General features: G+C 43.0%; 1 protein-coding gene across 1 annotated transcript in view; it reads right to left on the reverse strand.

Moving 5' to 3' along the window:
• Positions 1 to 14,430: 14,430 nt before the first annotated feature.
• The window catches only part of nxph1 (neurexophilin 1), a 57,165-nt gene continuing 55,991 nt past the window's right edge, over positions 14,431 to 15,604 (reverse strand). Inside the window, exon 2 of the mRNA XM_061741160.1 lies at positions 14,431 to 15,494. Within this exon, the coding sequence (XP_061597144.1) occupies positions 14,739 to 15,494 (756 nt within the window). The 3' untranslated portion in view covers positions 14,431 to 14,738. The remainder of the gene's footprint in view (positions 15,495 to 15,604) is intronic.

Genomic DNA, 15,604 nt, shown 5'->3' on the forward strand with positions numbered 1-15,604 from the left:
TTCACTTCTGGGTTGAGGCTCATGCAGAACTAAGGTTTGTTGCAGTCCCTGGACTGGCCGCTAAAGGCTGGCTACAAAAGTGAGGGAATCTCCATTGACCTCCATGTTAAAATGTCCAACTTGAGAGCAGATATAAACATAGGGTGCTTTCAGACCAGTGGCCAGTTTGTTTTGTTCCGATTCAGAGGCTAAATTGATACAGTTGTTTCGTTTGTGGCGTTTGTGTTCACAAGGCAACCGACTGTAGCGATTCAAAGCTGTTAACAAATGCCATGCGCGGAATTTCCTCTTCCGTACCCCGGGAAAAACAATGGGTATAGCCCCTTTCACAAAGCGCAGACCCCGGCCGGCAATCCCATTCATTGTGTATGTGCTACCGCGGCGCAAGAGTGGACCGCTCTGCCGCCGAGTTCGGCGGCACGCAAGAGGGTGCCTGCCGCGGCGTTTGCGCCGCGCCTGCCTGCCCGAATTGAACATTTTTTTATTTCACTGTGCCGCGGTGACAAAATCTTGGCACGTCCAATAGGAGAGAAGGGAGAAGAGAGAGAAGGGAGACGAGAGAAAGTTGTGTCCAATAGGAGAGAAGGGGGTGGAGGCTCTGCGCCGACTCTTCTCCTTGCGCTGCGGTAGCACATACACAATGAATGGAGTTGTGTCGGTTGCTGTGTCGATTATGTTCTCTGCAAACGAACCGCTCCAGGTCTGGAATGGAAGCGAGCCGAGACCACCTCTCCTAGGAGATCTCGGTTCGCTTGTTTTGTCCCGCATCCGAGCGCGATTGCTGTGTTCAAGTATACCAAACCAAATGCTGATCATTGTCATGCTGAAAGACCCAGCCACGTTTCATCTTCAATGCCCTTGCTGATGGAAGGAGGTTTTCACTCAAAATCTCACAATACATGGCCGCATTCATGTATCGTGTACACCATTCATGTATGGTGTTCTTTGGATGCAACTCAACTTTCTTTCTCATCCAAACACGACAAGTTGTGTTTCTACCAAAAAGTTCTATTTTAGTTTCATCTGACCATATAACATTCTCCTAATCCTCTTCTACATCATCTAAATGCTCTCTAGCAAACTTCAGACGGGCCTGGACATGTACTGGCTTCAGCAGGGCGACACGTCTGGCACTGCAGGATCTGAGTCCCTGGCAGCGTAGTGTGTTACTGATGGAACCATTGTTACTTTGGTCCCAGCTCTCTGCAGGTCATTCACTAAGTCCCCCGTGTGGTTCTGGGATCTTTACTCACCGTTCTTGTGATCACTTTTACCCCACGGGGTGAGATCTTGCGTGGAGCCCCAGATGGAGGGAGATTATCAGTGGTCTTGTATGTCTTCCATTTTCTAATAATTGCTCCCACAGTTGATTTCTTCACAACAAGCTGCTTACCTATTGCAGATTTGGTCTTCCCAGCCTGGTGCAGGTCTGCAATTTTGTTTCTCACGTCCTCTGACAGCTCTTTGGTCTTGGCCATAGTGGAGTTTGGAGTGTGACTGTTTGAGGTTGTGGACAGGTGTCTTTTATATTGATAACCAGTTAAAACAGGTGCCATTAATACAGGTAACGAGTGGAGGACTTAAAGAAGAAGTTACAGGACTGTGAAAACCCGAACTCTTGCTTGTTTGTAGGTGACCAAATACTCATTTTACCCAGGAATTTACCAATTAATTCAGTAAAAATCCTACAATGTGACTTCCTGGATCCCCCCCCCTATGATCAGCGTCAGGTTCGGAAGACTAGTCGAGTCCAAAAACAGACAGGGTCAGCAATGAGAAGTCAGAACGGAGAACGCTGAATAGTCTTGCATGAGTGAGTGGAACAGGGGACTAGATAGTGGCAGAGTTAATGAGCGGTAGGTGTGTGCAGGTGAGTAGCAGGTGTGTGCGATCAGTCCTGATGGCAGAGGGTGGATTGGAGTGTGGGCGTGGCAGAGTCAAAGAATGAACAAGTGACTGGGGAACCAGAGTGCAGGTTGTGACACTTATGTATCTTTTATTCACTCGTAAACACTACAACACGTCACACACTCATCAAACTACACCCATCACTGTCTTGTCTTTTGTCTTTCGTACTTTATCACATTCCACTTTTGGTGATCTTGGTCCTCTTCTGCAGAATTGTATTAATTCTTTTACACTTTTTTTTAATACAATTTTTTTTGGGTGACTAATAAGATATGGTAGACTGTTAAGAGGGCTGGTGAAGGGAACACACACACATGCACACACACAAACACAACAGTCCCAATACCACAATCGTTTCCTCGTCTTGAACGTCTTGTGTTTTCTGATTGTTATGGCTATTGCTGTGATTGTTCTTATTCGTTTTTCTTAGATGTGTCCGGCTACCGTGATCCAGCCACTCTTATGTAGCGGCCTTTAGCCCAGGGGATGGTGACTGCTAAAAGCTAGTCCATGCATATATCTTTAGTAGGCTTGATTTTTGTAACAGCCTCTTTACAAGGGTGGCGTGCCTTCTCCGGGTGGGTGGAGAAGTCCTGCCTCAGGTGGAGGAGTTCAAGTATCTTGGGCTCTTGTTCACGAGTGAGGGAAAGATGGAGCGTGAGATTGACAGATGGATTGGTGCAGCGTCAGCAGTTATGCGGTCGGTGTACCGGAGCGTCGTGGTGAAGAAAGAGCTGAGTCGAAAGGCGAAGCTCTCGATTTACCGGTCAATCTACGCACCTACCCTCACCTATGGTCATGAACTTTGGGTAGTGATCAAAAGAACAAGATCGCAGATACAAGCGGCCGAGATGAGTTTCCTCCGGAGGGTGGCTGGACGTTCGAGTAGCTCGGAGTCGAACCGCTGCTCCTTCACATCGAGAGGATTCAGATGAGGTGGATGCCTCCTGGAGGCCTCCCTAGAGAGGTGTTCCAGGCATGTCCCAATGGGTGTGGACCCCGGGGAAGACCCTGGACAAACTGGAGAGACTATGTCTCTCGGCTGGCCTGGAAACGCCTCTGAATCCCCCTGAAAGAGCTGGAGGAAGTGTCTGAGGTGCCGCAAGACCCAGCGGGACCCAATCCCAATGCAGCCCTCTAGATGGATGGATGGGTGGATGGATAGATGGAGTTTATGAACATTGTGTGTAAAATTCTTTTCTGTGGTCATTTGTAAGAGAATCTGAAACTGCCATAGAAACCCTTCTACAAGTTTCCATCTGACTTCCTTTTATCTGAAATTATGATTTTGTTGCAAATATTCCTCTTTAAGTTCCCAAATGTGGAAAAAGGGCATAATGGCACATCTTCACTTTATTTTGCAATTTGTAAATGCCATGCCTTTTTGTAAATGTCTTGTGCATCATCTTTTTGTCCTTTCACAGTTGAGAAATATTCACTTATTCACTGACTAATGCATTGAATCAGAGAATAAAAGTCCCCAGAAACAGAAATGTATGGATAATTTTCTTCTCTTTAAGGAAACCTGACTGCTAGGATCCTTTTTATCCTGCATAATGTTTTTAAAGAGGTGAAGATGTATACATGAACATGTTAAAAACTCTTCATCTGCTGAGCCCAGCCAAAAATGAAAAATAAAACTTGGGAAGTAATATTGTGTGAATATTTTGTAATTAAATTGCAGTTTTATAATTTGAATGTATAATTTTTAGCCAATGTTTCCAGGGATTAATGGCTGCAATTTCTCTGTAATAATAAATGCAGAATTGACTAAAAAAGTTATGATATAAACGTCTTTTCTCAGGTAGTTTGAACATTTCCACCCAAAAAGTCCACGTGTCCTTTGTCTTTGCTGGTATTTACAAAAACCTTCAACAAGCAAGAAGCAACACACAACAGTTTTGGACAAATTGAAACGACCAGTGTCAGACTGGAACGCTTAAGAGGTGATTAATAAAAACTAATATTTCATGGCAATTAAAATGATTAAAAGCTGCAGGCATTGTTGCTGTTAGTTTTGAATTGCAAGAGGAATAAAGTGGCAACAAAGCTGAAAAGGAAATTGCATTAGTAAGTTGAGGAGAACTGTATTAAAATGCAAATGTACAGCTGTTAATAGTTCTTCAAAAACCAATAATCCCCTACAGTCATTCATGTGTCAAAATGGTTAATGGAAAAATATCCCAGAGGCACGTAGGGTCCATTTTCTATTCCGCTTTTGATTAAAGCAGAAATTCTGTTCGGGGAAAAGTGCGGACTGGGTCCGGATGGGACCGGCAAAGATGGCTTAATGTGGCATGATGGGAAAGTCATTGTTCTGATGCCCTGATTCCACAGATACATCCTCTTTTGGGAGGAAGCCTCATCACAAACAAGAGGATGCCCGAGCACACATCAAATCTGCATTTATGACAGCTGTTCACCGTCCGGATGAGTCTGAGACACCAAACACAGATATGACCCAAAAACAGAGCTGCTAACAGAGCTCATGAAGAATTTATATTAGGAGAATTTATGAACAATTATAAATGGTATTTATTGTAAAAAAATCACCAAAAACTAATCCTAATAAACATGACAAGAAAAAGAGGACAGGATTGTGGGCTGGACATGTTGTTACAGATAAGTTATTTTAATTTGATGGTATTGAACAAATTTATACTCTTCCTTTAAGAATGATTGGACAGCGACACAAGCTTGTAAAAACAACATTTAAATGTCATTGTAATGTTTATTCAGAGGTGTTATTGGATATTCCTATGGCATTGACCCGTACATTCATATATCTGGATAGGCAGTCATTAGACGGACAACTGCTCATACGTTATGTTTATATATGTATCTTCTGTTGTCCAATCTTGGTGAGCCTGAATTGTAGCCTCAGTTTCCTGTTCTTAGCTGACAGGAGTGACCCGGGGTGGTCTTCTGCTGCTGTACCCCATCCTGACCTCTGACATCAACAAGGCCTTTGCGCCCACAGAACTGCCGCTCACTGGATATTTTCTCTTTTTCGGACCATTCTCTGTAAACTCTAGAGATGGTTGTGCTTGAAAATTTCAGTAGATCAGCAGTTTCTGAAATACTCAGACCAGACTGTCTGGCACCAACAACCATGCCACAGTCTTATTTTTTATTTCATTGTATTCTTGTATTTTGTACTCATCTTATTCTATTTATTTTATCTTTGTAATATATGCCTTTTATACAGCTGTTTTGTTAAAGGAGACCTATTATGGCATTTAATGTATATTTTAAACAGGCCTTGAATGTCTTAAAAACAATCTAAAGCTTGTTTTTCTACATAAATCAGAAATCCAGCCTGTGGGCCCTGTCACTAGTTTTACCGCTTGTAACCCCTTTTTCTGTGCTCCATTCTAAGGGAAGGGGGGGGTATGATAATGAGGCTCTGTGCTGATTGGCTCCCTGAATGACGTGTAGCAGGGGAGGAGCCTAAACCTCGCTCTGTCAGAGCAGCCCGAGCCTGTAAATAAATACAACACTGAATTTTCACAAATGGCAACTTTATTGTTAAAAAAATAAAATATGAGTTGTATATAAATAACATTTATGCACTATTTCAGCCGGATCTGCCCGGCGGATGCTGAGCGCATCGCCCGTTACCGGTGAATCACCTGCGGTGATCAAACCGACAGATTTCTCTGAAAATCTCGGAGGGTGAAGCTGGTCCAGCCTGGGACGTACCCCAGAAATCCCTGCTCCCAAAGCGGCTGGGAACCTGGACAATTTAGTCGGACGGACCGCGCTTTGGGAACCAGAAAGTAAGCTGGAGCGGGTTTAACGGGGGAATCTGACCGGTTCCGACCGGCCGGGACCGCAGGAACCCGCCTGGACTGGTAGCAGGGACTCCCGGGGACCGACCAGCGGAATTTCAGCCGGATCTGCCCGGCGGATGCTGCGCGACAGGCGCCGCAACCCCACGGCGGACGCACAGATCGGCTCCGGAGCGCATCCGCGGCACATCGCCAGTTACCGGGGATCAAACCGACAGATTTGGCTGAAAATCTTTGAGGGTCAAGCTGGTCCAGCCTGGGACAGATCCCCGAGGACCCAGCTCCCAAACCACCCGGGAACCTGGATGATTTAACCTGGATCCGCGGCGCCGCGTCCGACTGGCTGAAGGAAGGACCGCTCCAGCAGCGGAGAGAGCTGGTTGTGGGCGTGGTTTCAGCAGCGGAGGCTGAACCTATTGAAATCTGCTCCCGTCGTGACGTAACGACGGGAGCAGATTCAGAATGGCTCAAAAAAAGGTCACGTGACACTGGGGGACTCTGTAAGGCGAGGGTTAGAGACCCTGCAGAATTTCATGGTATTTTGTCTCCCCTGTGTTGGCAGGGTGAGGGGAGACCACTTTATATATGTTAAAACAAGAAAAAATGTGTTTTTCATAATATGTCCCCTTTAACTGTACAGCACTTTGGTCATGTGCTCTATAAATAAAGATTGAGTTGAGTTTAGTTGAGATGAGTTCAAAGTCACTTAAATCACCTTTCCTCGCCACTCTGATGCTGGTTTGAACTGCAACAGATCGGCTTGACCATTTCTACAGGCTAAATGCATTGAGTTGCTGTGATGTGATCGGCTGATTAAAAATTTGCATTAACGAACAGTTGGACAGCTGTACCTAATAAAGTGGCAAGTGAGTGTATAATCATAGCTCACGTTCTTTCCTGTTGTAAGAGCTCATATTGGAGCACGAGATTTTTGAGTTAATTTTCAACAAATACTAAAAGACTAGATTAAATGTGGGGTACCAACTTTTACATATTTGCTTCTGTACTCATATGCCCAGCACTATTTGGCTGGTGAGAACATCTATAAAAGCACCCAACTGACCTAAAGTGAACAAGTGAACTTGGCATTCATTTTAATTACTGATAAGTTGTGAGTCAGGGTAAGGCAGCAGATTTCCCCTCCCCCCGAGACTCTAATCTATTTAAGGCCGACCGCTGATTCTAACTGCAGAATTGTAGGATTTAACGGCAGGTGCCACTGTGTCCCAGAACAGACGCATTCCAATCTCCACGTCGCACAGGGACTGGAAACCCAGTTCCGTCTCTCTGTCAAACCTTCTGGCACACTCGATTATTGGGGTCTGCTTGATCACACATGGTGCTAAATCAGAGGACGCTCCAAGAGGTAATTATAATCTGGGACGGAGTTTATGTGTCCTTTTTACTCTGGAGGACATGTGGCACTTCCAAGGACTAATTACACACATGTTTAGTCAAATATTCCAATATCGGACTGCACAATACTTGGAGAAATACACACAATACTTGGAGAAATACACACACTTAAAAAAAAAGCTACATCCCGTTCCAAAATAGGTGAGAAAAAGAAAAAAAAATTCAAATAAATATTTCTTCACCAAGGAAATCAACCGATTGCCTCAAATATTGTCTTGGATACAATCCCCCATCCTGAGCAAGCACCAAGCGACTGTGGAAAAATAAAAAATGTCGGTTTAACAGGAAGAAACCACTGGAACAACCAGACTCAGGAAGGCCTACCGTCTGACTCAAGCAGTTGGGGGTTCAGGAGAGGAACGGGGAGAGAACAACAACAGATCAGGAACACCTGCTGGGAAGAAGGAACACAGATTAATAACAACAACGATTTCATTAATAGAGTTGGGGTAGAAAAGAACAGAGTGTGGAGAGGTGCATTGTGGGATGTCTCCCAGCAGTCTATGCCTATAGTAGCATAACTAATGGATGTTTCATGACACATGAGCCATCCCTTACTACAGCCAGGTTTCTGACAAGAACTAACAGGAGAGATCATATTTCCCCAGTTTCAGCTTCTTTTCACTGACTACCTATAAATTCCAGAATAGAATTTAAAATTCCTCTTCTCATCATATCTTAAAGGTATTGTGACATGAAAAACACATTTTTCTTGATTTTTTGTGTTTTGTTGGGTGTCTTGACATCAATTACACCCAAAAAACAACGAACTTTTAACATTCAGTGTATTGTGTGCTTTCTGGGATTTTCCGCATAACTATGCAAAAACGGCGCATCTGGTTTGGTGGCGGGCCGTTACGTATAGACCCGCTAAATCACCGCCCCCTCCACCCAGCTCCCTGCCTCCTCTCCTCTCCAGCGCACCATAAAGGCTGATTTATGGTTCCGCGTTACACCGACGCGCACCGTACGCTGAACCCTACGGCGTAGGCTCTGCGTCGATTTAACGCGGAACCATAAATCAGGCTTAACACGGAGCTGTTTAGAGCCTCTTCTGTTCTCATCACCGGAGGACAACTGCTAAGAAGACCCGCGGCCACTGACTGGACTTAAGATAAGGGGACACTGCTGCTTGCATGCCTTTATTTTTATGATTGTTTGCGGTGGACTACTTCGCCCTGCTGCTTTTCCGTGCATGCTTCGCCTGTCGCTCCCAGCTTAACTCTCCGACGCCGCTGTGAGTGTATGGCTTGCGGGGAGCTACGGTCCTCTGGTCACGGACTTCATCCCCGGGCTGTAGTCGCCCTGTCTGGGCTGTGTTTGTGGTTCGCTGTGCGCGCGTGTGTGTGGAGACGGCAGAAGCGTGTAGCAGTTGGGTTGGAGGAGGTTTGGAGGAGGAGCGGCGCTATGATTGACAGGAAAGGGGGAAAAGGAAGCGTTTTTCACGGCGCAAAAAAACACCGTCATAAAAAGCCAGGAATGGAGTACTGGAGTGAAGTTTTTCTTGTTACACCCTTTTAGACACATTTGAGGGATGTTGGCGAAGACTTTTAATAGTGTTAAAAGCATGTTAAAAATGATGTCACAATACCTTACACAATAGCGCTTGTGGTTGTATATTCGCAAGCACAGTACTCCACTCTCAGACAGGTTTAATTGAGGTTTCTAAGTTTGTAAAAGTAGAATGGGAGGTGGAACCTTCAGTAACCAGGTTCCTCTCCTCTGGAACTGGCTGCCAGTTTGCCTTAAAGATTAAGATTAGTTTATAGTACTTGAGGCCAAGGTTAGTTATCAATAGGAACTACATGTATATTGCTAGAGAATATGTACCTGAAGCACTCAGATCCAAATACAACAACTTCAGTTCTTCCAGGTCTTTTCAAGTTTTCTTCAAGTTTTTGGACATCTTGTACTTTGGCTTGTAGTTTTGCATAGCAATGGAGACATCTGACATATAGCATGCAGTCTAAAAATATTACCCAATAGAGGGTCTGCATTGACGTCACTTCCCCACTGGACCACGCCTCCTTACTCACACTGGCAAAACATCAGCAAATATGGCTGCAACTAGTGGAGAAGACGGATTAACAGCCAGTTATGGGCTTAAATTAAAGGCAGTTGGACTTGACAGTGACCTGTACAGTTACCCCAAGAACCAGTGGTCCATCGACATTAATATTTGGCCACGAATCCAGTTTCCTGATATTTATATGTACTTAATTTCTACGCCGGGGAAATACACGAAGCAAAGCTTGAAGGCATACAAACGTCTTGACGCTTGGTTCTACTTCAAGGCAGGATTTGTTGGCGAAATTAAAGTGATGACCGTTTAACGTTAGCTACCCAAAAATCCAACATTACCTGATACAAAATGGGAACCGCAAATCCACGTTTCGGTGCCTGGAATTTCTTCGAATTGCAGCGATCCATTTGTCTCTCTTAAGCTTATTTTTCGGCAGTCTGTAAAACGATAACTCCGATTTCTTGCTAAATCTATGAGTACAGTTGATCGCACAACAGCTCTTTCCCATTTTAGATGTTTTCGAGTGTGCTCAAACTGAAAGTTTACGCTGCCATTCAGTCTTTCTGCCTCTCAGTGGGCGGAACCCGCTGTGAAGTTGCATCTGTGACGCATTCCCTCTATAGAAGCAAATATAAGGTGAAAAGTATTGATCCAAGTACTGTAACCTGCAGAACTCTGTGGCTAAGTCTGGTATGTGAGGAAGACTCTTTATTCACGTTAACAAATTGAAATCCAACAGATGATTATGACTTAAACCAGTTTAATGCAGTGCCTTCAATCCTAATGGCATATACAAGTCTCTGTACTAAAATGTTGTGTTCAGTTGTATTAAATACAGGACTGAAATTCAACAGGACAAGCACAGATACAGGTCCACGATCAGAGGCCCATAAAAGATCATTGGTGATGTCACCAGAGCAGTTTCTGTGCTTTGATGAGCTCTAAATCCTGACTGAAACTCGTCAAGCAGATTATTTTTCTGTTGGCTCAGGTGGGAGAGTGGGTCGTCCAATAATTGAAGGATTGGTGGTTTGAACCCTGCTCCCCCCAGTCATCTGTCTTTGTGTCCTTGGGCAAGACATTTCCCCCCCTTGGCTCCAGTGAGACATCGCTGGTGTGTGAATGTTGTATGTTCCGCCGGTCGTCGGAGAGGCCTTTGGCGTGGATTGTTGCCACGTTTACATCAGCCTGCCCCACAGCAGCTGTGGCTACACGTGTAGTTTACCATCACCAAGTATGAATGAGGCGTTAATGAATAACAGAACCATTGTGAGGGCTTTGATTGTCCAAGAAAAGCGCAATATAAATCTGATCCATTATTATTACTATCAAAGAGTTGAGCAGCAACAATTTTTCAAAAATTTCTGATATAAAAGAGATTTTGGATGAAGGTCTATAATTACAGTCCTGGGTCAAGAATAGGTTTCTTAAGAAAATGTTTAATTAAACCAACCTTGAAGCATTGTAGCACATAACCAGTAGACAATGATTGATTGATCAAATTCAATATGGATTTGATCCCTCTTAAAGGGAAGTTTTTCCTTGCCATTTTTCATTTAATAATTTCTCCGAGGTTATTTCTGGGTCTCTGAAAAGTGCCTGGAGACAACTTATATTGAAATATGTGTTATATGAATAAAGTCAAATTGACCTGAATTGAGGTGTTAATTAAAGGAAAAACCTAATTTAACAACAGTTGGAATTGGTTCTAAAATACAAGTTGGTCATTTGGATGACGCTGTTACATACCCCAGCTCGTCAGGGGAAAGGGTTTTGCAAGCATTAATACCCAAAACAAATCCTTTAAAATATTCAAAGTATTTATTCTAGTTTGTCTTTTTAGTGTGACAAGTTAACAGAATGAAAATAAGGTAACTGAAGCCAACCTCCTACAAAGTAACATAACATAAAGGCACAAAACTACATCAAAATTAGTGGAGGTTAAAAGGTCTGATATAACAAAATCAATTCACCCAAGGATTTACAATAAATGTCTACCAAAACTAAAAGTCACAATCTCTAAATCACAGAATTCCTTTAACAGTACTACTACCACGTTTGCAAACACAAACAAACAGTGTCAAGCTGGGCAGGTTACACACAGCTGCCCTGGATAGAGCTGGCAATCAGGCACCAGCTGCAGAAGAAGGAGGAAGCAGCCAATCCTGGTCCGGGGATGGTACAGTCAGCCAACCAGGAACAGAGCAGCACAGCCAGTCATCACCTAGCACCCACACAGCTATCCAACACCCTGAATGGGAGTTGTAGTTAGTGGCTGTGGGATGTAACAAACGCATATCCATGAAAGAGTGAATATCAACAAATGTCACTGTGTTAAAAGTTACGTGACGATTCCAAATCTCCACTGACATCAACAGCCTTTGATGAGGTCAGCTGAAGTAAATGTAATTAATTGAATGTTGTATTCTAATTAAACCTGTTTAGTGCACCAACTTGAGTCTATATGGAAGAACTAACCTGGTGAAGAAATCCAGGATGCAGTGTCAGTCAACAGCACTAACCTTGAGCAACCAGTAGTTTAACTGCAGTTGTGCATATATGAAACTGACTTTTTTTCTTTTCTTTCATGTTTTTATTATGTAAAACACATTGAATTGCCTTAATTCTGAAATGTGCTATGCCATTGTGAAACAGTAATTCACTTCAATTTTATTTATATAGCATCTATTACAATACAAATTGTCTCTAGGATCTTACCAGAGACCAGAACATGACCCCCGAGCAATTATTACATACTATAAAAATAAGATAAACAATGGCAGGTAAAAACTCCCCTGGTGGGAGAAAAACTCCCCTTTAGGAGGGAAGAAACTTGGACCTGGATCATAAGTAGGGTACTGTAAAGTACTAAAAGAATACTAAATGTCTTCCAATTAACTTGAAACAAGGTATTTTTACTCTCTTTGAAATGAGATTTTGTAGTGTAAAAAACAGAATATATGCTTTAAAAATAACTTTTCAAAGGACCCCATCTAATTAGGTATCACCCTGATTTTGCTCCCTCAATTTCAAAACACATTCAGGTCACCAAGAAAATACCAAGAAAGAACACACAAACATAATTCAACTCATAAAATTTACTGATTTCTTTAATTCATATCTCCATCTTCCATCCCCCAAGAAAGAAAAAAAATCATAGAGTAGTTTTAATATATTTAGTCAGTTTTACAACTTCTGTACAGATTGCTGTTTTCATGAAATTCACATCTAGGGTAGCAACATCATTTTTCTTTGTCAGAAGAACCGAGAACAAGCATAAATGGGTTGAACAAAAGCAGGAGGGGGTTAACACACAGCTCATGTGGGACATGTACAGAAGCAGCATAATTAGGAACTATGTACAATACAAACCATTCATACAAATTAGGTTCTAAGATATAGAATTCAATACATTACATTTGATATATTAAGTGAAACTGAGCAAGCCCCAATCCCCACAAACAACCCCACAGACCATTCGTTCAGGCCAATAATGGAGCAGTCGCCCAACCAGCACAAGATCTGGCTTCAGGTCATACCCAGTGTCGAGCACGGGGGTGGAGGGGTGACGATTCAGGGTTGTGAGAAAAAACACTGATGAAAACTGAGGCTTGACTGTAACAGTACACGTCTTCTGACTTCTGAGAGGGAAAAGCCTGGCCAGTCCCCATTAAGCTCACATTTCTAGAGGCACCAAGCTCATCCATGAACCTTCCCTGTCCTCATATCATTCTTTGTACGATTGCAAAAACGTTGGAGTATTTAGTTTTCTACTGCTGTTAAATAAGGAGTTTCTTTTGTTTTCTCGTTATAAAGAAGCATAAATAGCACAATAGAGGCAATGTTGTCATCCAGAGGGTTAATGCACAATACATAAAATATGCTTTTAGAGGAAAAAAATATGAAATGTAAGAGGAGTGATAAATAAAGATCATTAATCATCTCAAAAGTCATCAAAACACAGTCCATGGGGAAGAAAACATAGTTCAGGAGCAACAACAGACTGTTTTACCAGGGTGATCAGCATGTTAGGCTTCAATCTGCACTGGTAGGGTTACATTTGAAAGCATGAAACTCTCGCTTCAGTTTGTCCTGATGTCCACACTACTCCGGAAAGTTCCAACCCTCAAAAAGAAATATTTCTTAACCATTAAACGGCATGGTTTACAAAACCATGGAGGATTCAGTGTAAAGTTCAGTATCCACTATGCATACAGGATACTGAAAGTGAAAGTGGATCGGACCCCACCAGTGCAGATGTAGCCAGACACTCCAGTTATGTCCACAAGTTACTAGCCCCTCTATTCTTTTTGTTTAAAAACACAATTCAAATTCATCTGATCACAGTGGGTCATTGTAAAAGGCAACTACAACCTCAACATACAACTTTTTTTGTCCATGCTGTACTTTAATCACAAAGTCAGAGGGTGTGCAGACCTTCATAAAAGCAGATATTTTTCAAGAGCTGTCGCAAAACTGTTGTTTCCCAAAACTATATCTGAATAAAACACAAGGTTTCTGTTCTGTTTATTCCGAATTAAATAATTCAGAATTAAACTATTTTCCTTCGAGTTTACATAGAAATAGTAATTCCGAATTGAGGTTTACATGGAAAACACGTTTGATCGGCTTTATCCAATTCCGCTTCACGTCTTGGGGTTGGGAAGGGTTCTGATTGGATAGGGGGGCGGACCGGAAGTTACGTCTACCGGAAGAATAACAAACTTAGCCGCTAAAACTTTGAAAAGCTCACAATTTTTATGTTTCCTGCCATCTGTTCTTTTAATTATTTCCAGGTCCTCCAAGGTATTTATTAAATAAATCGTCTCTGCTCTTGACCACCGTTTACTGCGTGCTGCCATCTTGAAACTTTGTTTGGAAAACAAGCCCAGCGTGGAATATAAACGTCATCGTGACAGATGGGGCAAGGGAACGAGCAGTGCAGAAAGACCGGAATTAATTGAAAGCGAGTGAGTGTATACAGTACATGATCGCAGAATTATTATATTCGGATTTAAAATCAGAATAAACCAGCCACTAACCCAGATTGGTTTCACATGGACATAGTGGTTGTTTCCTCTGTATACCAGGGTATTCTAGAAGTAAATGTGAGGTCGTCTATTTGACAAAACCGTGGCTGAAATCAGATCCTGGGACAGGAGAACACTCTACAACATGCCAGCGAAAAAGAATCATGGTTTTGGAATGACCAAGTAAAACTCCAGACTGAGCCTGATTGAAATAATGTGGTGGGACCATCACTGAGCTATATATAAGTAAAAAAACTCATAAAAATCACCCAAGGCGTTCATCTGTAACTGGATTTGTCTAATACTAAAACCCACAACTATTTGATTATTTTCATCACGTTTTTACACAAAAAAGAGAGATAGGACTAAAAAGAGGGTAATAACTTTTGCACATGAATGGACATCCAATATTTATAACAGTCAACAGTACCTGCTCTCTTTAAGGACCTGGAAAAAAGAAAACCATGAGGGATGGCTGACTGGTGTGGACATGATGAGGAGCAGTACAGCTAATGAACACATTACTCTGTGATGGATAGAAGTCCCAGATCTGTGCTCTAATCATCCACATCAGCCTGAGGGGAAGTAGGGAGTGTCACTGTGGTAGTTGTAGTCTGGACAGACCTTCTGCACCAGTTTGTAGTCGGTGCTGTAGAAGGAAATGAAGATGCAGATCACCTTGAAAGGTTTGGAGCACAGCCAGGACACATGGCTCTGGGTTTGCTCCTGGAAACAGGTCTTGGATGGGTCATAGTTGCAGAGTGTGTTCTTTGAACCTTTCTCCACCTTCTCATACTCGATACGGCAGTTGAAGGACTTGGAGTCCTTGGCATCGATGACGGACTGCTGTGCCGCCACGTCAAACTCCACTACCTTGGTTGGAGGGACCAAGCTCACAGAAACGTTGCCGTGGCCCGTGGAGTTGTGGCGGAAGTAGACGCTGAAGGTTCCGTTTCCATGATCCACGATTTTACCGGTAATCATCAGGTTGAGTTTGACTGTCTTTATGTTGGAATGGAAGTCTCCCCAGCCAAACATCTTCTTGAACTTTCCCGTCTTAACCATGGGCCGTCGTTTAGATCGTGGCCGTGAGTCCTGCAGGTCAGTGGAGTTCCTCAACCAGTCCCACAAGTCCTGCTCTGAGTAGGGCTCAGGAGTGTCGTAGCGAAGGTCCAAGGCTGTGCTGTTCTCTCGGGAATGGAGAGTCTGTGACAACAGCCTACTGATGGACATTTCCTTACTGCCTTCTGTCCATAAATGCTTTAGCGTGGATTTGGGACTTCCAGATTTTACAGTGTCAGACCTTGGGGCTTGGGCATTTGTAACCTGGGAAAGACAGTAAAACACACCTGTTAGCTGTTGGATGATGGGTTAAAGTCAATGTTCCAGTGCAAGGGAACTCCTTCCTTAAGATTACTGCTCAAAAATGACATATT

The sequence above is a fragment of the Cololabis saira genome, chromosome 15, assembly GCF_033807715.1.
Source record: "Cololabis saira isolate AMF1-May2022 chromosome 15, fColSai1.1, whole genome shotgun sequence".
In the NCBI taxonomy this organism is placed as follows: Eukaryota; Metazoa; Chordata; class Actinopteri; order Beloniformes; family Belonidae; genus Cololabis; species Cololabis saira.